The following is a 23634-nucleotide window of genomic DNA, read 5'->3' on the forward strand; positions in this document are numbered from 1 at the left end:
TTTTACCGAGGAATTTATCAATTAATTCTTTAAAAATCCTACAATGTGATTTTCTGGATTTTTTTTTCTCATTTTGTCTCTCATAGTTGAGGTATACCTATGATGAAAATTACAGGCCTCTCTCATCTTTTTAAGTGGGAGAACTTGCACAATTGGTGGCTGACTAAATACTTTTTTGCCCCACTGTATGTGTCATTATATTATCTGCATTATCAATATTGTCGGCAGCAAATGGACTCTTAAAGTCAACATGAAGCATCCATAACCTATTTTACAAGGATGTTAAACATGACAATCTTGAGTGAAATGAGAAAAAGAATTAGACAAAGAGTTCAGAATAACTGAATACTGTACACATTGTATATCTAAAAAAAAATATTGGGACAGAGATGCAAATGCAAACAAGAACCATTTATTTCAGGTTCAGCCTGCCATCATTCCAACCGAGAGCCAGGAGTATGCAAAAACAGAAGAACCAGCTGCCATTAAAGTGGAAGACTTTGTGAGTGATGTACAGAAAGAAAGACAAGAACTGGAACAATATAAAGAAATAATTTTAAAAGAGAAACATGAACTAGAGAAAACAAAGGAGGATGTACGAGCGGTAAAGAATGAAGCTGAAGAGAGGATGACAAAATTACAAGAGATGGAAATAGAGATGGAAAAGAAACGAGTGAGTCTACAAAACTGGGAAAGACTGCTGCAATCAGAGAGAGAAGAAAACCAGAGAGGTTCAGATATAATATGGAAAGAGAAGGAGCAGCTAGATAAAAGAAAACAAGAACTAGAGAGTATGGAAGTAAATCTACAGAGAGAGAAATGTGAATTGGAAAAAGCAAGATTGATGGAGATTAAACAAGTTGATGTACAAGTCCAAACTGATGTGATGGAGGATGTAGGAAAATATCAGATGATCTTGACTATGGAGGAGCTGGATAAAGAGCGACAAGCTCTGGAGAATTTTAAAGAAGACTTACTTGCACAAAAAAGTACAATTGAGAGACAACTGGCAGAAATAAAACTGAGCAAGGATGAATTTTCACTCAAAGAAGCCGCACTACAAACTGCAACAAAAAACACAGCAGACATAGAGTTACAATTAGAGCTGCGAAAACAGGAGCTAGAACGAACAAAATATGAGCTGGAAAAGACAAAGCTAGAAATACAGAAAGGATGGGATGACCTGCAGGCTGAGATTACAGAAAGCAAAGAAAAAGACAACATGATAAGAACAGAATTAGAAAATGCGAGACATGTCCTAAATCACATTCGACAGGATATAGAAAAACAAAACCAAACCATGGAGGCTGACCTAAAAGACACTTTTGCTACAGAACTAGAAGACATAGAAGCTCAGAGAAAAAGGATAGAGGATGAAAAGAGAATGTTACAGAACATGAAATATGAGCTGCAAAAAGAGTCTAGTGATATTGAAAGGTTAAACCAGGATGTGCAGAAAGAAAGACAGAACATGGAGAAATGGGCAGAGCAGCTTAAACAAGAGAGGGAAGAGCTAGAAAAGAAAATGTGTGATATGCAACAAATACAAGCAGAAATAGCCAGAGAAAAGAAAGATCTAGGGAACCTGAGAGAGGAGAATGAGCTGACACTGAAGGAGATCAAAAAGGAGAGAGACACTCTTGAGAAAATAAATGAACTCATTTTACAGAAAAACGATAATTTTGAGAATGAGGTGGAGGAAATAAAGAAAAGAGAAAATGAACTGCAGCAAATGCAGGCTGATCTTAACAGACAACAAAAATACATGCTGGATATTCAGAATATAGTTGTAATGCAAAAAAGTCAACTTCAGAAAAGCCAAGATGAAATAGCCGAAAAGCTAACACAGGTGGAAGACATCAGGCAGGTCACACAAAATGAAAAAGACAATCTTGACAGAGAAAGGGCGGCTATAATGGAACAGAAGCAGCAGATGGAGAGCAACTTGACAGATGCATTAAACAGAGAACTAGAAACTGTGGAGCTTGTGAAAAAAGAGATACTAAATGAGAAGCGACTTATTGAGGACTGCAGAATAGCTTTAATCAGAGATATAGAAGATCTGGAGCAGAAGAAAATCAATTTGGGTAGTCAGGCAGAGGAGATAAAATTACAAAGACAAAGTATTGCAGAAGAGAAAAGCAAGTTGGAACAGACTGAATCTGTGCTGCAACGAGTAGCTGAAGATACAGAGAAGCTAAGACAAGATACACTAGCTGAAAGACAGAAGCTTAAAAACACTGCTGTGCAACTTCAGAAAGAGAGAGATGCCATTGTGAGCTTTGCGGAGGAGACAAAAAGAAAGAGAGAAGACCTGGATAAAATGCAAGCTGATGTAGAAAAGCAGGAAAAAGCATTTGAGATATTGAAAGGCATGAAGGCTGATCTGGAAAAAAAAGCCAGTGTCATTGAAAATTTAAGACAAGCTGTTCAAAATGACATACAACACGTTAAAGACATGGAAGCCAAAATTCAAAAAGAAAGACAATACACTGATAGTCTGGTTGAAGAGATTGAAAAGAGGTCAAAAGCACTGGATGAGATGCGCATGGAGGTTGAAAAAGAAAAGCGTTATGCTGAGTCTGAGAGAGATGTGCTAGAACAGGAAAAGTCTAAGCTCAGAGATCTCAAAGATGAATTTGCTCAGCAAAACGAACAGAACATTATTATACTGGCAGAGATAGAGAAAGAAAGAGACAATCTTGCGCAGATGAGTGAAACCATATCAAATCAAAGGTGCATGGTTGAAAGTGATAAAGAAAATTTAAGACGGAGAGAAAATGAACTGAAACAAAAAGCAGCAGAGATTGAAAACAAACAAAAACAAATCGATGAGTTGAAGAGCAGTTTAAGAATGGAAAAGATGCAAGTTGAGCAGATGCAAGCTGACCAAGATCAACAATGGACAGTTACACATGAAAAAATAGAACACGTTAAGACTGCAAGAGATAGAGACGCGACAGATCTGGAGAAAGAGAGACAGGAAATTGAGAATTTGAGAGAAGAACTGAGGGTGGAATATGAAAATGTGGAGCACCAAAAGAGATATTTAATTGAGCAAAAAGAAGTATTTGAAAGCCGCATGAAATCACTAGAAATGGATGAGGAAGACATAGAGAAAAATAAAGCCAAACTGCACAAAGAATTTGAAAACTTGCAGTTTCAGAGGCAATCGTTTGAGAAAGAGATACAGCAGGTAAGAGCTGACCTTCAGAAAGAGGCTGACAATACTGAGAGAATAAAGAAAGAGGTGGTAGCTGAAAAGCAGAGTATAAAAGACATGGCAGTTCAAATTCAACATGAGGGAAATGACAGAAAAGAAGTTCTGGAGAGGATGCGCCTTGAGCTAGAAAAGCAAAAGCAAGACATTGAGACTGAAAAAGATATACTAGAAAACCAGAAGTTTAAAGTGGACAAAAGCAAAAGAGAGATAGCTAGATCAAACGATGATCTTGCTGAAAAGAGAAAAATGAATGATATTGATCGGTCAGAGATGGAGAAACAGAGAAATTCCCTTGATCAAATGAAGATGAACATTTCACAAGAGGAACATGGTATTAAAAAAGTGAAGGAAAGTTTGAGACACCAAGAAAATGACCTGAATATACGTACATCACAACTTCATGCACAACAGAAAGAAATAGAAGAGATTCAGGATGTTATCTTGAAAGAAAAGAGTCAGCTTAGTGAAAGACAGGCTGAAATGGAAAAGCAAAAGAGAGCATTAGAGAATGTGATGGACAGACTTGAAAAAGAGAGGACTAATGTAATGGAAGAAAGACAAAAAGTGAATGGCATTGCAGAAGAACTGAAGAGGGAAAGTGAAACAGTGGAGCTGATGAAACAAGAAGTTCTCCGCGAAAAAGAATCTATTGAAAACAGCAGGCAAATACTGAACAAAGATCTAGAGGATATAAAAGAAAATAGAACCATCTTAGCTGAGGAGTTTGAGACCTTAAACTACCAGAAACAATTGACTGGCAAAGAAAAGCAGGAATTTGATAAGATGAAAAATGAGCTCCAACAAGAAAAGGAAGTTATTGCTAAACTAAGGCAAGGCATAGAAAATGGCAGGCAGAAGGCTGAGGAAATGACGATCGAACTTCAAAAAGAAAAGGAAGATATAGAGATTTCTTTTGCCAGGACAAGATCAGAGGAAGGAGATCTAAGAAAACAAAAGCAAACAATTGAATCTGATAGAGACACTCTTAAAAAGGACAAGTCTGACCTGGAGATAACTAAAGCAGAGATAGCCAGAGCCAAAGAAGATCTTGAGAATCAAATTGAATCACATAAAAGACAAAATGAGGTAACATTGGCAGAGATACAGAAAGAGAAACACATTCTTGAGCAGTTAAGAATGAACATATCACAACAGAGAGATGATCTAGAAAAGGACACTGAACAAACAAGATACAAACAAGCAGAGCTGCAAAGTGTAAAAATGGAAATTCAGAAAGAGCAAACAGAGATAGATGAGCAGAAGGTGATGACTGCACTAGAGAAGAGTGGGCTGAAAGACATTAAAGCTCAAATAGATAAACAGAAAAAAGAGACAGATGAAACCAAAGAACAGGTTAAAAAGGAGAGGGATGATATTGAGAGAGAAAAGGGAGATTTGAAGAATCAAAAACAACATATGGAGGTAAATTTGAGGCAAGAACTAAAAATGGAGAGTGAAAAGTTAGAGCTGCTCAGAAAGGAGATGTGTGATGTAAAGGAAGGAATTGACAACTGCAGGAAAAGCATAAAAACAGACATGGATACTTTGGAACAAACAAAGCTTGATGTAGTGAAAGAGTTGGAGAATATTAAGCTTCAGAAACAAATGATTGAGGATGAGAAAGACAGGATTGAGCAGATAAAATCAGATCTAAAAAGAGAAGCTGAAGACATTGAAAAGATTAAAGTAGAGACACAAAATGAAAGACAGAAGCTTAAGGAAGCAACAACCCAACTTAAGAAAGATAGAGATAATGTTGAGAGTCTTGCAGAGGAACTTGACAGGAAAAAAGTGACACTAGAAAATATGCATCAGGAAACTGAATTGCAAAGGAAAGCAAATGAGTCTAATAAACAGATGCAGGAAAGGGCTCTACTTGAGCTGAAGAAAACTGTGACAGATATAGCAAGAGCGAAGGAGGGTCTTGAAACCCAGCTCGTTGAAGAAAGAGAAAAGAACAAGATCACACTAGCAGAGATACAGAAAGAAAAATACATGCTTCTTCTACTGAGAGATAGTAATTCAGAGCAACAGGACAACATTGCAAATGAGAGACAACAAATGAGACTGAGAGAGACTGAACTTGAACACCTCCAAGCTCTGATTTATAGGCAGCAAGATGAAATGGAAGCCACACGAAAAGCTCTCACAATGGAAAAAGACAGAATTGAAAAGAAGAAAACTGAAATAGATCAAAAACAGAGAAAAGTAAATGAAATCATGGAATTTACAACAGGAGAAAAGGCTTGTATTGAGAAAGAGAAATCTGAAATGCTAGCACAGAAACACCAAATAGAGACTGAACTGGAGCTCTTGAAGGCAGAACTGAATAATGAAAAAGAATTAATTGAGGAAAGGACCCAAATGTTGAAAACATTCAATGCTGACATAGACGAAAAAAGAGCAGCCCTAGACAGAGAGATAAAGCAGCTTCAATATCATAAAAAAGTTATTCAAGATGAGACGGATGATTTAGTACAGATGCAAAGACAAACTGAAGATATGAGAAGGTTAAAAGAAGAAACACAAAATGAGAGACAGAGTTTGGAAAAGATGGCTGAACAACTTCAGAAGGAGAAAGAAGGTATTGTTCATCTTGCTGAAGATACAAAGAGAAAGAATGAGATTCTGGATGAAATTAAAGTATTACATGAGTCCAAATTAGAAAATCTGCAAAAAGAGATCAGGGAAAAACAGGACATGATGATTGAGCTGAGAAAGAAGTCTGAATATGTTGAGCTTCAGATAAAGGAGATATTGACTGAAAAGGAAATGTTGGAAAATGACAGACAACTGCTGAAGAGAGACATGGAAAATCTGCAACAAAAAATAGTTAATGTAGACAGAGATTCAGAGAGTCTGAAACTTGAGAGAGAAGCTTTGGAGAATGAGAAGGAAATGATAAAACAGATCAAAACTGACCTGCAACGAGAAACACAAGAGATTGAGAAGATCAGACTAGAAACACAACATGAAAGACAAAAACTGGAGGAAATGACAGCTCAACTCCAGAAAGAGAGAGAAGAAATCAACAATCTCATTGAGGAGACAAAAAGAAAAGATATGGTCTTGGATGAAATGAACACAGAAACTGAAGTGAAAACTAAAGCCATTCAATCTGATAGAGACATGCTTGAGAAGGAAAAACATGATCTTGAGAAAATCAAAAGTGAACTTGATAAAGCCAAGGAGGATCTTGAAAAAGAAAGAGAAAAGCAAGGAATCATACTGGTAGAGATACAGAAAGAGAGAGCCTCGCTAAAGGAGATGAATGAGACCATCACAAGACAAATACATGATATTAAAAATCAAGAGGAACAAATGAGACAAAAACAACATGAACTTGAACAACTGAAAACTGAAATTCATAATCAGAAACAAGAACAAGACAATGACAGAAACATTATAATAAAAGACAGAAGTCAGCTTGATCTGAGACAATCCGAGTTAGACAAACAACAGACAGAAGTGAGTGACATTATGGAAAAAAATAGGAATGAAAGAAAACAACTAGATAAAGATAAACAAGAGATGGAAGAACAGAAACAGCAACTGAAGAAAGAAAGAGATGATGTTGACCAAAGCAGAAAAGATCTGAATGAAGACCTACAGATGATGACACTTCGGAAACAAGTGATTGAAGATGAGAAGAACAAGTTAGAACAGATGAAGATTGAGCTGCAAAGAGAAGCTGATGATATCCGAAAGCTCAAAGAAGAAACACAAAATGAGAGACAGAGTTTGGAAAAGACAGCTGAAGAACTTAAGAGAGAGAGAGAAGATATCGTTCATCTTGCTGATGAAATGAACACAGAAACTGAAGTGAAAACTAAAGCCATTCAATCTGATAGAGACATGCTTGAGAAGGAAAAATATGAAATGCAGAAAACTAAACAAGAACTTGATAAAATCAAAGAAGATCTTGAAAATCAACTTGCTGAGCAAGCAGAAAAGAAAGAAATCATACTGGCAGAGACACAGAAAGAGAGAGACAACCTAGAGGAGATGAAGGAGACCATCACAAGACAAATACATGATATTAAAAATCAAGAGGAACAAATGAGACAAAAACAACATGAACTTGAGCAACTGAAAACTGAAATGTATAATCAGAAACAGGAACTAGACAATGACAGAAATATTATAATAACAGACAGAAGTCAGCTTGATCTGAGACAATCCGAGTTAGACAAACAACAGACAGAAGTGAGTGACATTATAGAAACAATTAGGAATGAAAGAAAACAACTAGATAAAAATAAACAAGAGATGGAAGTACAGAAACAGCAACTGAAGAAAGAAAGAGATGATGTTGACCAAAGCAGAAAAGATCTGAATGAAGACCTACAGATGATGACACTTCGGAAACAAGTGATTGAAGATGAGAAGAACAAGTTAGAACAGATGAAGATTGAGCTGCAAAGAGAAGCTGATGATATCCGAAAGTTCAAAGAAGAAACACAAAATGAGAGACAGAGTTTGGAAAAGACAGCTGAAGAACTTAAGAGAGAGAGAGAAGATATCGTTCATCTTGCTGAAGATACAAAGAAAAAACATGAGATTCTGGATGAAATGAAAGTTGCAATTCAGTCTTTAATGGCAGATCTACAAAGAGAGAAAAACAACCTTGAGCAAATGAAATTGAACATCTCCAAACAAACTGATGATATTGAAAATGAGAAAGAGAAAATAAGACTGAGAGAAGATGAACTAGAACAACTAAAAGCAGAGAATCAAAAACAACAAAGTGAACTGAAAAACCTCAAAGAAATCATCATGACTGAGAAGCAGCAGCTTGAACTCAGAGAGACTGAAATAGAAAAACAACAGAAGGAGCTGCATGACATTGTGGAGATCGCAAAGAATGAGAAGAGCATTGCTGAAACTCAAAAAGCTGCAATGATTAGGGAAAAACAGGATATGATGATTGAGCTGAGAAAGAAGTCTGAAGATGTTGAGCTTCAGATGAAGGAGATATTGACTGAAAAGGAAATGTTGGAAAATGGTAGACAACTGCTGAAGAGAGACATGGAAATTCTGCAACAAAAAATAGTTAATGTAGACAGAGATTCAGAGAGTCTGAAACTTGAGAGCGAAGCTCTGGAGAATGAGAAGGAAATGATAAAACAGATCAAAACTGACCTGCAACGAGAAACACAAGAGATTGAGAAGATCAGACTAGAAACACAACATGAAAGACAAAAACTGGAGGAAATGACAGCTCAACTCCAGAAAGAGAGAGAAGAAATCAACAATCTCATTGAGGAGACAAAAAGAAAAGATATGGTCTTGGATGAAATGAACACAGAAACTGAAGTGAAAACTAAAGCCATTCAATCTGATAGAGACATGCTTGAGAAGGAAAAACATGATCTTGAGAAAATCAAAAGTGAACTTGATAAAGCCAAGGAGGATCTTGAAAAAGAAAGAGAAAAGCAAGGAATCATACTGGCAGAGTTACAGAAAGAGAGAAAAAACCTTGAGGAGATTAAGGAGACCATCACAAGGCAAACACATGATATTAAAAATCAAGAGGAACAAATGAGACAAAAACAACATGAACTCGAACAACTGAAAACTGAAATTCATTATCAGAAACAAGAACAAGACACTGACAGAAACATTATAATAAACGACAGAAGTCAGCTTCATCTGAGACAATCTGAGTTAGACAAACAACAGACAGAAGTCCATGATATTATGGAAAAAATAAGGAATGAGAGAAGACGACTAGATAAAGAAAAACAAGAAATGGAAGAACAGAAACAGCAACTGAAGAAAGAAACAGATGATGTAGACCAAAGCAGAAAAGATCTGGCTGAAGACCTAAAGATGATGACACTTCAGAAACAAGGGATTGAAGATGAGAAGAACAAGTTAGAACAGATGAAGATTGAGCTGCAAAGAGAAGCTGAGGATATCCGAAAGCTCAAAGAAGACACACAAAATGAGAGACAGAGCTTGGAAAAGATGGCTGAAGAACTTAAGAGAGAGAGAGAAGATATCGTTCATCTTGCTGAAGATACAAAGAAAAAACATGAGATTCTGGATGAAATGAAAGTTGCAAGTGAGTCTTTAATGGCAGATCTACAAAGAGAGAAAAACAACCTTGAGCAAATGAAATTGAACATCTCCAAACAAACTGATGATAAGAACAAGACAATGACAGAAATATTATAACAAAAGACAGAAGTCAGATTGATCTAAGACAGTCCGAGTTAGACAAACAACAGACAGAAGTGAGTGACATTATGGAAAAAAATAGGAATGAAAGAAAACAACTAGATAAAGATAAACAAGAGATGGAAGAACAGAAACAGCAACTGAAGAAAGAAAGAGATGATGTTAACCAAAGCAGAAAAGATCTGAATGAAGACCTAAAGATGATGACACTTCAGAAACAAGTGATTGAAGATGAGAAGAACAAGTTAGAACAGATGAAGACTGAGCTGCAAAGAGAAGCTGATGATATCCGAAAGCTCAAAGAAGAAACACAAAATGAGAGACAGAGTTTGGAAAAGATGGCTGAAGAACTTCAGAAAGAGAGAGAAGATATTTTTCATCTTGATGAAGATACAAAGAGAAAACAAGAGATTCTGGATGAAATGAAAGCTGCAAATGAGTCTTCAATGGCAGATCTACAAAGAGAGAAAAACAACCTTGAGCAAATGAGACTGGACATCTCTAAACAAACTGATGAAATTGAAAATGAGAAAGAGAAAATTAAACTCAGAGAAGATGAACTAGAGCAATTAAAAGCAGAGATTCATAAACAACAAAGTGAAGTGGAAAAGGAAAAGAACAACATTGAAAGTGAAAGAGCTGCAATGATCAGGGAAAAACAGGACATGATGACTGAGCTGAGAAAAAAGTATGAAGATGTTGAGCTTCAGATGAAGGAGGTGTTGACTGAAAAGGAAATGTTGGAAAAGGGTAGACAACTGCTGAAGAGAGACATGGAAAATCTGCAACAAAAACTAGTTAATGTAGACAGAGATTCGGAGAGTCTGAAACTTGAGAGAGAAGCTTTGGAGAATGAGAAGGAAATTATACAACAGATCAAAACTGACCTGCAACGAGAAACACAAGATATTGAGAAGATCAGACTAGAAACACAACACGAAAGACAAAAACTGGAGGAAATGACAGCTCAACTCCAGAAAGAGAGAGAAGAAATCGACAATCTCATTGAGGAGACAAAAAGAAAAGACATGGTCTTTGATGAAATGAACACAGAAATTGAAGTGAAAACTAAAGCCATTCAATCTGATAGAGACATGCTTGAGAAGGACAAACATGATCTTGAGAAAATCAAAAGTAAACTTGCTAAAGCCAAGGAGGATCTTGAAAAAGAAAGAGAAAAGCAAGGAATCATACTGGCAGAGATACAGAAAGAGAGAGCCTCCCTAAAGGAGATGAATGAGACCATCACAAGACAAATACATGATATTAATAAAGATCAAGAGGAAAAAATGAGACAAAAACAACATGAACTTGAACAACAGAAAACTGAAATTCATAATCAGAAACAAGAACAAGACAATGACAGAAACATTATAATAAAAGACAGAAGTCAGCTTGATCTGAGACAATCCGAGTTAGACAAACAACAGACAGAAGTGAGTGACATTATGGAAAAAATGAGGAATGAAAGAAAACAACTAGATAAAAATAAACAAGAGATGGAAGAACAGAAACAGCAAGTGAAGAAAGAAAGAGATGATGTTGACCAAAGCAGAAAAGATCTGAATGAAGACCTAGAGATGATGACACTTCAGAAACAAGTGATTGAAGATGAGAAGAACAAGTTAGAACAGATGAAGATTGAGCTGCAAAGAGAAGCTGATGATATCCGAAAGCTCAAAGAAGAAACACAAAATGAGAGACAGAGTTTGGAAAAGATGGCTGAAGAACATAAGAAAGAGAGAGAAGATATTGTTCATCTTGATGAAGATACAAAGAAAAATAATAAAATCCTGGATGAAAGGAAAGTTGCAAATGAGTCTTTAATGGCAGATCAACAAAGAGAGAAAAACAACCTTGAGCAAATGAGACTGAACATCTCCAAACAAACTGATGAAATTGAAAATGAGAAAGAGAAAATTAAACTCAGAGAAGATAAACTAGAGATACTACAAGCAGAGATTCATAAACAACAAAGTGAAGTGGAAAAGGAAAAGAACAACATTGAAAGTGAAAGAGCTGCAATGATCAGGGAAAAACAGGACATGATGACTGAGCTGAGAAAAAAGTATGAAGATGTTGAGCTTCAGATGAAGGAGGTGTTGACTGAAAAGGAAATGTTGGAAAATGGTAGACAACTGCTGAAGAGAGACATGGAAAATCTGCAACAAAAACTAGTTAATGTAGACAGAGATTCAGAGAGTCTGAAACTTGAGAGAGAAGCTTTGGAGAATGAGAAGGAAATTATACAACAGATCAAAACTGACCTGCAACGAGAAACACAAGATATTGAGAAGATCAGACTAGAAACACAACACGAAAGACAAAAACTGGAGGAAATGACAGCTCAACTCCAGAAAGAGAGGAAAGAAATCAATGATCTCATTGAGGAAATTAAAAAGAAGGGAGATATTCTTGATGAAACCTATACTGAAATACAAAGAGAACAAGAAGCAATTGAGAGAGGCAACGACTTGATTAGAAGGGAACGGTCTGACTTAGAGAAAACCAAAGCTGAGATGTCTCAAACCAAGGAAGAGCTTGAAAAACAGCTTTCTGAACAAAAAACAAACATTGAGATCACACTGGCAGAGATACAACAAGATAGAAACATGCTTGAACAGATGAGTGAGAAAATAACTAAAGAAAAAATGGCACTTAAAGATGAAAAGCAAGAGTTACGAATAGAAAAGGAAGAACTTGAAAGAATGCGGGCAGACATCGAAAGAAAACAAGGAGATATTGATCACCTGAGGTTTGGCATAACAGAAGAAAGTCTGCTTGAGAAATCAGAGGCTGAAATGGTTCTTCAACAGAGTGACGTGGATGTAGTGAAATCTTTAACAGACAAAGAAATGTCAGATCCAGATGGAAAAAGTGTCTTGATGGAGCAGATGCTGGAAATGGACTTAAAAGATGCATTAGAAACAGATGTTGAGAGCCAAAAGTCAGACTTACCTGAAGCTGAGGATTTACCTCATAAACAGGAGATGATGTTAGAGAAGAAGTTTATTGAAGATGAAAAGGACAAACTGGAACAGATGAGAGCTGAACTGCAAAGTGAAGCCGAACACATTGAAATGGAAAAGCAGGATATGCAAAATGAAAGACAGAAGCTAGAAGAAATGTCAGCTCAACTTCAGGAAGAGAGAAGTAATCTTGAAAGCCTTAACGAGGAGATTAATGTTAAAAAATGTAATCAACAAAAGCAAGCAACTGAGTTTGAAATGGAGAAGACTGATTTAGAGAAAATCAAAACAGAAATTGCTAAAGCCAACAAACTTCTTGCAGAACAGCAAGAAAAGAATGAAAAGACAATAAAAGAGATGCGGACAGAGAGGGACGCTCTTGAAGAAATGAGGGTGAAAATATCAAAACAAGTGGAGACTATTCAAAAAGCGAATGAAAGTCTTTCTCGCAGAGAAACTGAACTTGCAAAGCTGCAGGAAAACATTTTACAACAACAACATGAAATGGACGAACTGAAAAACACAATCATGATGGAAATGAGTCAACTGGACCAGAGACAAACTGACATTGATCTATTACAGCGAGAGGTTGACGATCTAATGGAATTCACAAAGACAGAAATGACAAACGTAGAAAGAGAAAGAGTGGAAATGATGGCACAGAAGAGAAATATAGAGAGAGAGATAGTCAGTCTAGAGGAAGAAAAGGATACATGTGAACAACTGAGACTAAAATTACTGGAGGAAAACGATCAGGTTGAAAAAGACAGAGAGCTGTTGACCAAAAATGTTGATCTTATGGAGAGGCAAAAAGTGGATCTGGAGAAAGAATTAAATAATCTAAAAGTTGAGAAACACACATTTGAAAATGAGAAGGAGGAACTAGAGAGGATGAAAACCGACCTTCAAAAACAAGCTGAAGACTTGGAGAAACTATCTGAGAAGACAAACAATGAAAGACGGAGGGCAGAAGAGATGGCAGCCAAATTTAAAAAGCAATTAGACGTCAGTGGCATTCCAGCGGACTACCAACAGGCGGAAGAGCTCATGGATGAGACAGAGAAGCAAAGAAAGGAAATTCAGTCTGCCAAAGACTTGCTTCAAGAAGAAAGATCTGAGCTGGAGAAAACCAAGGCAGACATAAACCAAGCCAAGGAAGAACTAGATAGACAAAAAACTGACTTGCAGAGAGATAAAGACATTCTCAAGCAAAGGAGTACAAATAACTTGAGACAAATAGCTCAAATTGAAGATAAGAAGGAAAAAATACAACACAAAGAGAATGAACTAGAACAAATGAGAACAGAACTTCAAAATAAACAAAAAGAAATGGATGACATGAAAAACAAAATAAAAGAAAAGGCTGATTTTGAGAATCTGGAACAAAAGAGAGCTGAGTTGGCTAGAGACTTGGAAAACCTCCAAAATGAGAAACAAGCTTATAAAAATGAGCAAGACGAGCTAGAAAAGAAGAGAGATGATATTAAAAAGTTGAAGCTAGAAGTTCAGAAAGAAAGGCAGAGGGCTGCACAAGAGTTAGAAAAAGAGAGGCAACAATTTGCTAAGGATGACACCCTGGATGAAATACAAGCTGAGATAGAAAGACAAAAACTAGCCATTGCTGTAGACAAAGCGATTGTTATTAAGGAAAATATGGATCTGGAAAAAACCAAGGAACATTTCAAAAGACAATCCGAGGAGAGTGACATCACTCGTGCAAACCTGCAGAAAGAGAGAGAGAGTCTTGATCAGATGAGAGTGGAGATCTTAAAGCAAAAACATGACATGGAGAGAGAAAGAGGTGAACTGTTAGAGCAGTGTCAGCTGATGGAGACACTAAAGAAGGACACTGAAAATGTGGAACAGCTGAGGAAAGAGCTTTTGAATGAAAATGAATTGACTGAGAAAAGCAGAACGCAACTGAAACGAGACATAGATGATATGGAACAAAATAAATCAAATCTGCATAAAGAATTAGAGGAGTTAAAAGTTCAAAAACAGGATATTCAAGATGAAAGAGTTCAACTAGAGCGAATGAAAGCCGAGTTAGCAAAAGAAAGAAAAGCAAATGACAAAATGTTGAGAGAGGCTAAACAAGAAATGGAGAAATATGAGGAGATCAAAACAAATATTCTAATCCAAAAAGAAGAGTTTGAGACTAAAAGACAATCAGAAGTAGAGGAACTTATTGGTATGAGAGCAGAAATACTCAGTCAGAAAGAGGAATTAGAGGACAAGATGAAAAAGACTAAACGTGAGATGAAAGAATTGAAGCTTCTTCAGGATGAAACTGATAGCAAGAGGAAAGATCTTGATGATAAGATGAGACAGGCAGCGAGAAAGAGAGATGAGCTGGAGAAAATGAGAGCTGATATTGAAAGTGCAAATGAGAAACTTGAAATGGACAGAGTCATGTTAAGTATAGAGCGTGATGACATGGATCAAATGAAAGCTGAGAAACAACGAGCGGGAGAAGAACTACAATCTCATACGGAAGAAAGAGGTGGAGATCTGGAAGAGAAAGAACAAATAAACACCAAGATACAGAGGCTTATTCAAGAGGCTGAAAAGACTAGGGAAATGGCCTGGAGAACAAAACATGACCTGGAAAGAAGCATGCAGAGAGATGTTAATGTTCAAGCGGATTCAGAGGAAAGGCAAAAAATTAGTGCTTACATGCAGAGGCTGATCCAGGAAATTGAGCATGTCAGAGAGGTTCTCAGAAGAATGAAAGATGAAGTCAAGGCTGCTAGAAATGAAAGATTTGAACTGGAGAACATGAGACTGGAAGTCGAAGCCATGAAACAGGGCATGAAGGAAACCTATGAGCAACAGAACAAGGAGATACAAAAAAAGAAGCAGCAAATTGAGAGTACCAAAGACTTGTTGAGCAAAGAGCGAAATGATCTTGAGCAAAATAGAGCTGATTTGGAGAGACAAAAACAAGAAATGGCATTGGACAATCAAAAACTTAATGACGAAAATGAACTGCTGAAGAAAGAAAATGTTGACATGAAGAAACAATATGAAATTCTCAAAAACCTTCTAGAAGAAACAACTAGAGAAAGCACAGTACAAACAGTTAAACCTTCCAGAAAAAAGAAAGTAATGAGGAGAGATTCAGAGGAATTAAGGGAGAAAATGGAATCATTGGACGACCAGCAAGAAGAGAGTAAGAGTCAGACAGATGACATTAACAGACAAATAGACAAACTGACAGAGTTGAAGGCTGAGCTGGATCAACAGCAGGTAGAACTTCAGAAAACTAAAGCAGACTTAAAACATCAGATGGATGAGCTAGAAAACATGAGGTTTGAGATATTACAGCATGAAAAGGACACGAGAGAGTTGGAGCTGATGGATATACAGAGCCAGAGAAAAGTCATAGAAACAAGGATTCAGAAAATGACGCATGAGAAGGGAGAACTGGAAGTCTTAAGGTCTGAAATAGTCCTAGAAAAGAAAGATCTGGACCAGATGATGAAACAAGTGATACGAAAGAGGGATGAGGTGGAGAAAATGAAGACTGAGATAGCAAAGGCGAGAGAGGAGATCAACAGAGAGCGGCAGGAGCTGGAAATACTCAGGAATGATGTTCAAAGTGCAAGAGAGGATATAGAGCTATTGGTGGAGAAAACTGTGAATCTAGAAGATGACGAAAGTACCAATGCTGACATCCAAAGACTAATTTTAGAGGTTGTGAAAATCAGGGAAATGGTGAGAAATCTAAAAGTTGACATGGAGAGCAGGATGGAGGAAGGTAAGGTGGTGAGAGATGAAAAGGAAAACTTCAAGTCTGAGATCCAGAGGCTCATTCAAGATATTGGACAAATACGGGAAAATCTTGGAAGCCTTAGAAAAGAGATAGAAACCACCAGAAGAGACAAGAATGAATTGGAGAAGATGAGAGCAGAGCTTGCAGAAAAGCAACACGAGGAAGAGAGCATGAAAGAAATGCTACAGAAAGAAAGAGAAGAACTGGAGCAGCGGAAGGATGAGATAAACAGAGAAAATGAGGATGTGGAGACCAAAAGAGAGCTGGTTAAGGTAGAAATAACTAAAGAAATAACGGAAGAGTTTAAGGACACAAGAAAGAACAAGGAAGAACTGCAAAATGTTTTTGAGGAACTATTGAGAAACAAGAGTGATCTGGAACAGCTCAACAGAGATATACAAAGCCTATGGCAAACCATGGAAGAAATGAAAACCCTGCATGAAAAGAAAAGGGCTGAACTGGAAGGCATTACTTCTGAAGTAAAGAGAGGAGAGCAGATACTGGAGAAGCAGAAACATGAGTTGGAAGAGAAAAGTTGGATTGTTGAAGAAATAGAGAAAAAGAAAGATACACTTGAAAAGATCAATATGGAAATACTGAGGAAGCAAAAAGATATAGAAAAAGAAATGAACAATTTAAGGCAAGAGAAGCAAGAGCTGGAGCTCTCTAGAAGTGAACTACAGAGACAGATAATTAATGTTGAATCTTCAAAACATGCTTTGATTATGGAGAAGGATCGGTTAGAAGATGAACAAGCTGAAATCAATCACCAGAGGCATGAAGTGAGTGCTGCCATGAAGGCTTATGATGTGGAGCTGAAAAATCTAGAAAAGATTAAGAATGAACTAGAAAACGAGAGGGCTAAACTTGAGGAAAAGCTCCACATTGCTGCAAAAATGGAGGAGAAACTACAGGAAATGAAGAGTGAACTAAACAAAGAAAAAGAGCAAGTGGAAGAAATGAAGCAAATGGTCAGCACAGAGAGACATTTGATTGAACAAAAGAATGCTGAGCTTCAGAAAAAGTCAGAGATCACCGACAAACTCATTCAGGAAGCAAACAATGAGAGAGACAGATTAACAGACCTCAGTCTAAAACTTCACACACAACGAGAAGATATAGAGAATATCATCACAGAAATAGAGACCAAGAAGAAAGATCTCAATATAATCAGTGCAGAACTTCAAGATGATAAGAAACGACTGAAAAATGGCAGGGATGTTTATGAAAGGGAAATGACACATCTGCAGCTTAAGAGGGAAGCGTTAGAGAGAGAAACAGGGGACCTGGAAAGAAAAGCCTTACAACAGAAAGAGCAAGATGAGATGGCGAAGCAAGAGATTCAAAATCACAAAGAGGCTCTAGAACAAATTAAGGTGGACATTCTGAAGGAAAGAGATGATGTTGACAAAGAGAAGAATAATGTATATTCAGAAAAACAGAAACTGGATACACTTCGAGAAGAACTGCAAAGAAAGGAAAGTGAGCTTGAAAACAAAGTAAAATCTTTCATGGAAGAGCAGCAGCAGCTGAAACAGATTCAAGATGAAATGTATAAAATCAAGAAGGAGATTCAAAGTAATCTGGAAAGAAAGGAGGCTGAAATTCAAGAGGAGAAACAGCAATTAATGGAAATGGGTGAAACAATTACAAGAGAACGCAATGAATACAGAAAGCTGACTGAAGAAGTACAGAAAGAAAAAGAGTGGCTTGAAATCAGCAAAACGTTGATGGATCAAGAGAAGGCTGAACTTGAAAACATGAAAAATTATCTGGAGAAGCAATTACAAAATCTAAGACATGAGAAACTGAATGTACAAGATGAGAAGAATGCACTAGAACAGATAAGAGCAGAATCCAAAGAGATTCAAAATGTTATCAAGAAGGAAAGAAAGGATCTAGAGAAATGCTGGCTGGAAATTGAGGGTGAAAGGCAAAGAGTGGAGGAAGAAATCAGACAATTAGAGAGACAGAGGGAAGAAACTAACAAACTTCACAGTGAGTTGCAAATAAGTAGATATGACATTAAAAGTAAGAAAGAAAAGATTGATAAAGAAATGGAAGAATTATTGCAAATGAGGGTTGACCTGGAGAGAACAAAAGTAGAAATTGAAAAGGATAATCAACGACTTCAAGAAGATAAATGTAATCTTGAAAAGACAAAAGCGGAGATAAAGATACAGACAGATAAAATGATAATAATAGACACCAACCTAAAAGAGAAAGAAAGAGAAATTAAAATCCAACTAGATAAAGACAGAGAAGAAATTAAATGTTTGTCTGAAGAGACTGAAATGAAAATGAGGGACCTTGATAAGACGATAAAGGAGATGGAGAGACAAAAGCAAGAAATTGATAAAACAAAAGTGATGCTTGAAAAGGAAAAGACAGAAATTGACAAAGAAAAGAAAGACTTGGAAAAACAAATGATGGACCAGATTGAGCAGATACAAAAGGACAGACTGGCACTTGAGGAGATGAAGAAAGAACTTCTTCGTGAAAAACAAGAAACAGAGGAAGAGAGAAATAACTTGATGACTTTAAGAAACAAACTAGAAGCTTTAAGAGCAGAGATACAGAACAAGCAAAATGAAAATGACATTTGGAAGAAGGAACTTATTTTGGAAAAATCAAACATTGAGGAACGGCAGGTCGAGGTACTCAACCAGCAGCGACAGAATGATCAAACCAGTGAGGAAAACAAAAAAGAGAGAGAAGATCTGGAAAAACAGAGATTTGAAACTGAACAGCAGAAACAGATGTTGGAGCTTAACATCATAAAAATGAATGAAGAGAAGCAAATACTTCAGAAAGCCAAAGAAGAAATGGAAAACATAAAATACATGACCAACAAAGAAAGAGACAAGGTTGAACAAATGCAAGGTGAAATACACCATCAGATTCAGTCCATTGAACTACAAAAGCAATGCATGCAAGACAAGCAGAATGCTCTTGATGAAAAAGAGCTAAACATACAGAGGAAGGAGGGAGTAATAGAGAAGAGAAACATAGAATTACATGGGATCGCTGCTCAGCTTCACATTGAACAGGAACATTTAGATAATGTTCCTGAGGAAACCAATAAGATACAGCATGCCCTTGAAGAGATGCAGGTTGATATAGAACTGCAAAAACAAGAAATTAATAAGGACTATGAGTTGCTTAAGAAGATACGGCATGAAATAGACAATGAAAATACAGAAATGAAGCAGAAAAAAGATGATCTGCAGATCTGGACTAAACAACAGAAAGATAAGGTTCAAGTCCATTTAGAAGAGCTAGAGAAAGAAAGAGAAAAACTGGAAAAAATTAAGATAAAGCTTCTTACTGAGAGAGAGCAAACTGAAAAAGAGAAAGCTGATATAAATAGGGTAAACGATGAAATAGAATCAATGAGACAAAGAGTGATAATTCAGAAGACTGAGCTGGAGCAGAGAGAGAAATATATTACGGAGCAGCAGCAAAGACTGGATCAAATTGTAAGAGAGATAACGGAAGAAAGAAGGGAAATGGATAAGTTGAGGATTGAACTAGAAGCTCAGAGACAAAGAATGCAAGAGGACATGAAGACTTTTGCAAAGCAGGAAAGAGAACTCTCACAACTGAGAGATGAAATACAAACAGAAAAACAAGACATTGGTGAAAACAGGAACACAACTAACAAGTTAATGAAAGATCTGGAAATCACGAAAGCCAAGCTTGTGGAACAACAAGAAGTGATCCGAACTGAAGCAGAAAAACTCCAAGAGGAAAGAAAACTGGTTGACCAGACAAAATCTGAGGTGCAGAATGATGCTGAAAATTTGAAAAGCATCTTAGAAGAGATCAAAAGGGAGCAAGAAAATATGGAGATAAGGGAGTCCCACCTTAAACAAATGATGGATCAATGTGCCAATACCATGGAAGAAAATATGAGGAATAAGAGTGAACTAGAAAAGACTATTGATGACATAGAAGAGCAAAATCAACTGATTAAGACTGAGAAAGACCGTCTGAAAAAAGAGAGAAATAACACTGAAAAGGAAAAAGAAGATTTGCAAAGACAAGCTGATGACCTGGAGACGCACATGACAGAACAAAAAGAAAAAGAAGAGATGAGTAAAATATCAATGAATGAAGAGAAAAAGCTTCTTGAGGAAAAAGCTAGCGAAATTCTGAGACAGAGAGATGAAATAGAGAAAGAAAAAGAGGACATGATGAAGAAGTGGAATGAGCTGGATGTTCTCCAGAAGACATTACAAAAACAAAGAGACGAAATGGAAGAAATCAAATATGAGTTAGAGACTGAAAAGGCTGAAATTAATCAACAGCGGCGAAGACTGGAGGAGAGTATAAAAGCTGTGAACGAGGAGAGGAGAGATCTGGAGAACATGAGGAATGAATCTGAAGAATATAGACAACAAATGGATGAAGAGATAAGTGTAAAACTAAAGATGGAGAGAGAGGAACTTGATCAGATGAAGAGTGATCTGGAAAGACTGAAAACTGAAATAGATCATGAGCAGAAGAAAATAAATGATGACAGAAATATGATTGAACAAGGAAGAAATTACATGGAGGAGATGAGGTCTGAAATAATGTTACAAAGAAAGCAAATAGAAGAAGAGAGAGAGGAACTTGACAACAAAATAAAACAGACTGATCTAGAAAAATGTGACATTGAGAAGAGCAAAGAAATTTTACAGAAGATACTGGATGAGGTAGAAGAACAGAGAAATTATATTAAACTCCATGAAGAAAAACTTGAACTTGAGAGACAAAAGATAAATGATGAAAAAGATTGTCAGGCTCAAATAAAGACTAAACTGCAAAAAGAGAGTGAACAAATCAGATGCATGGAAGATGAAATAAAAAAGAAGAGAGAAACACTGAAAGAAATGGAAGCTCTTCTACAAAAGGAAAAGGAAGAACTTGAGAGTGTCACTGAAGAAACAAATAGACGAAAAGAAAACCTGGAAATGATGAGCGCAAACATAAATGAACAAAAACTAGAGCTGAGAAAATACAGAGAGCTTCTAGAGCAAGAGAAAGATGAAATAAACAATAAATGGATAACGTTACAGCAGAGAATTGATGAATTTCATACTCAAGTCAGACAACAGAAGGAAAAGGATTTAATGAAACAGGAGGAGATGGAAGAAGAAAGAAAAAGTCTAGAACAGACCAAAGTCAAGATCCTGCAGCTGAAGACTAAAGCTGAGCAAGAACAGCAAGACATAAGCCTAAAAATACAAGAGTTGAACACAATGCAAGAACATATTATGAAAGAAAAGGAGAAAGAAAAAGAAATGAGAGTAAAAGCAAAGATGGAGAGAGAAGAACTTGATCAGATAAAGAGGGAATTGGAACGAGAGAAAACGGAAATGGAAAATGACAGGAAGATGATTGAACAGGAAAGAGAAGACCTGGAGAAGATGCGGTCTGAAACAATGACACAAAGAGAAAAAATGGAAGACATTAGAGAAGCAATCAAATTAGAGAGATCAGCACTTGTCCAGAAAACAAAAGAGATTGATCTAGAAAAGAATAAAAAGTACAAAGAAAAAGTTCAGAAACTATTGGACCAGGTGGACGAACAGAGAAATTATATTACACTCCAAAAAGAAGAACTAGACTCGCTGAAAGCACATATTATAAAAGAAAAAGAAATTAGCATAAAAGCAAAGATGGAAAGAGAGGACCTTGACCAGATAAGGAGTGAACTGGAAAGAGAGAAATCTGAAATTGATCATGAGCAGAAGAAAATGAATAATGACAGAAAGGTGATTGAACAGGAAAGAAACAACCTGGAGAAGATGAAGTCTGAAATAGTGACACAAAGAGAACAAATGGAAAAACACTTGACAGAGACTATCAAAATAGAAAGATCAGCACTTGACCAGAAAATGCAAAATATTGATCTAGAAAAGGATGAAACTGAAAAGAACAAAGAAATAGTTCAGAAATTAATGGATAAAGTAGAAGAGCAGAGCAATTATATTAAACTCCAGAAAGAAGAACTTGACCTTGAAAGACAAAATATCACTGATGAAAAATATCTTCTAGCTCAAAGTAAGACAGAGCTGCAAAAAGAAAGCAAACAAATAAAATACATGGAGGAGGAAATAAAGAAGGAGAGAGAAACACTGAAGGAAATGGAAGCTCATTTACAAAAGGAAAAGGAAGAAATTGAGAGTGTCACTGAAGAAACAAAGAGAAAGAAAGAGGATCTGGATGAACAAAAACAAGAGTTGAAGAACTGCAGAGACCTTCTAGAACAAGAAAGAGAAGAAATAAACAAAAAATGGACACAGTTACAACTGAGATTTGATGAATTTGATGCTCAAGTCAGTAAACAGAAGGAAGATTATATGATGGAACAAAAAAAGATGGAAGAAGAAAGAGAAAGTCTAGAAGAAACCAAAGCTAAGATCCTGGAGCTGAAGACTAAAGCGGAACAGGATCAGATTATGAAAGAAAAAGAGAAAGAAGAAGAAGAAATGAGAGTTAAAGCAAACATGGAGAAGGAAAATCTTGATCACATAAAGAGTGAACTGGAAATAGAGAAAACTGAAATAGATCATGAGCAGACGAAAATGGATGATGACAGCAATATGATTGAACAGGAAAGAAAAGAACTGCATAAGATGAGGTCTGACATGATGACAGAGAGAGAGCAAATGGAACACATGAGAGAAACAATCAAACTTGAGAGATCGGCACTTGAACAGAAAATGCAAAAGATTGATCTAGAAAAGGATGAAATTGAAAGCAATAAAGAAATAGTTCAGAAATCAATGGATAATGTAGGAGAGCAGATACATTATATTAAACTCCAGAAAGAAGAAATTGACCTTGAAAGACAAAAGACCAGTGATGAAAAATATCTTCTAGCTCAAAGTAAGACAGAGCAGCAAAAAGAAAGTGAACAAATCAAATACATGGAGGAGGAAATAAAGAAGGAGAGAGAAACACTGAAGGAAATGGAAGCGCACCTACAAAAGGAAAAGGAAGAACTTGAGAGTGTCACTGAAGAAACAAAGAGACAGAAAAAGGATCTGGAAAAGATGAGCACAAACATAAATGAACAAAAACAAGAGTTGAGTAAATACAGAGCGCTTCTAGAGCAAGAGAAAGATGAAATAAACAATAAATGGACACAGTTACAGCAGAGAATTAATGAATTTGATACTCAAGTCAGACAACAGAAGGAAAAGGATTTAATGAAACAGGAGGAGATGGAAGAAGAAAGAAAAAGTCTAGAACAGACCAAAGTTAAGATCCTGCAGCTGAAGACTAAAGCTGAGCAGGAACAACAAGACATAAGCCTAAAAATACAAGAATTGAACACACTGCAAGAACATATTATGGAAGAAAAAGAGAAAGAAGAAGAAATGAGAGTAAAAGCAAAGATGGAAAGAGAAGAACTTGACCAGATAAGGAGTGAACTGGAACGAGATAAAACTGAAATGGAAAATGACAGGAAGATGATTGAAGAGGAAAGA

The 23634-nt window shown here is 36.5% G+C and overlaps 1 protein-coding gene across 1 annotated transcript in view; it reads left to right on the forward strand.

Annotated features, from left to right (window-relative positions):
• LOC107563278 (nuclear anchorage protein 1) overlaps positions 1 to 23634 on the forward strand; it is a 47287-nt gene that overhangs the window by 7785 nt on the left and 15868 nt on the right. Inside the window, 2 exon segments of the mRNA XM_016248097.1 lie at positions 422 to 9373; positions 9376 to 23529. Coding sequence (XP_016103583.1) covers positions 422 to 9373; positions 9376 to 23529 — 23106 coding nt within the window.

The sequence above is a fragment of the Sinocyclocheilus grahami genome, unplaced genomic scaffold (assembly GCF_001515645.1).
Source record: "Sinocyclocheilus grahami isolate Dianchi unplaced genomic scaffold, SAMN03320097.WGS_v1.1 scaffold865.1, whole genome shotgun sequence".
Taxonomy (NCBI): domain Eukaryota; kingdom Metazoa; phylum Chordata; class Actinopteri; order Cypriniformes; family Cyprinidae; genus Sinocyclocheilus; species Sinocyclocheilus grahami.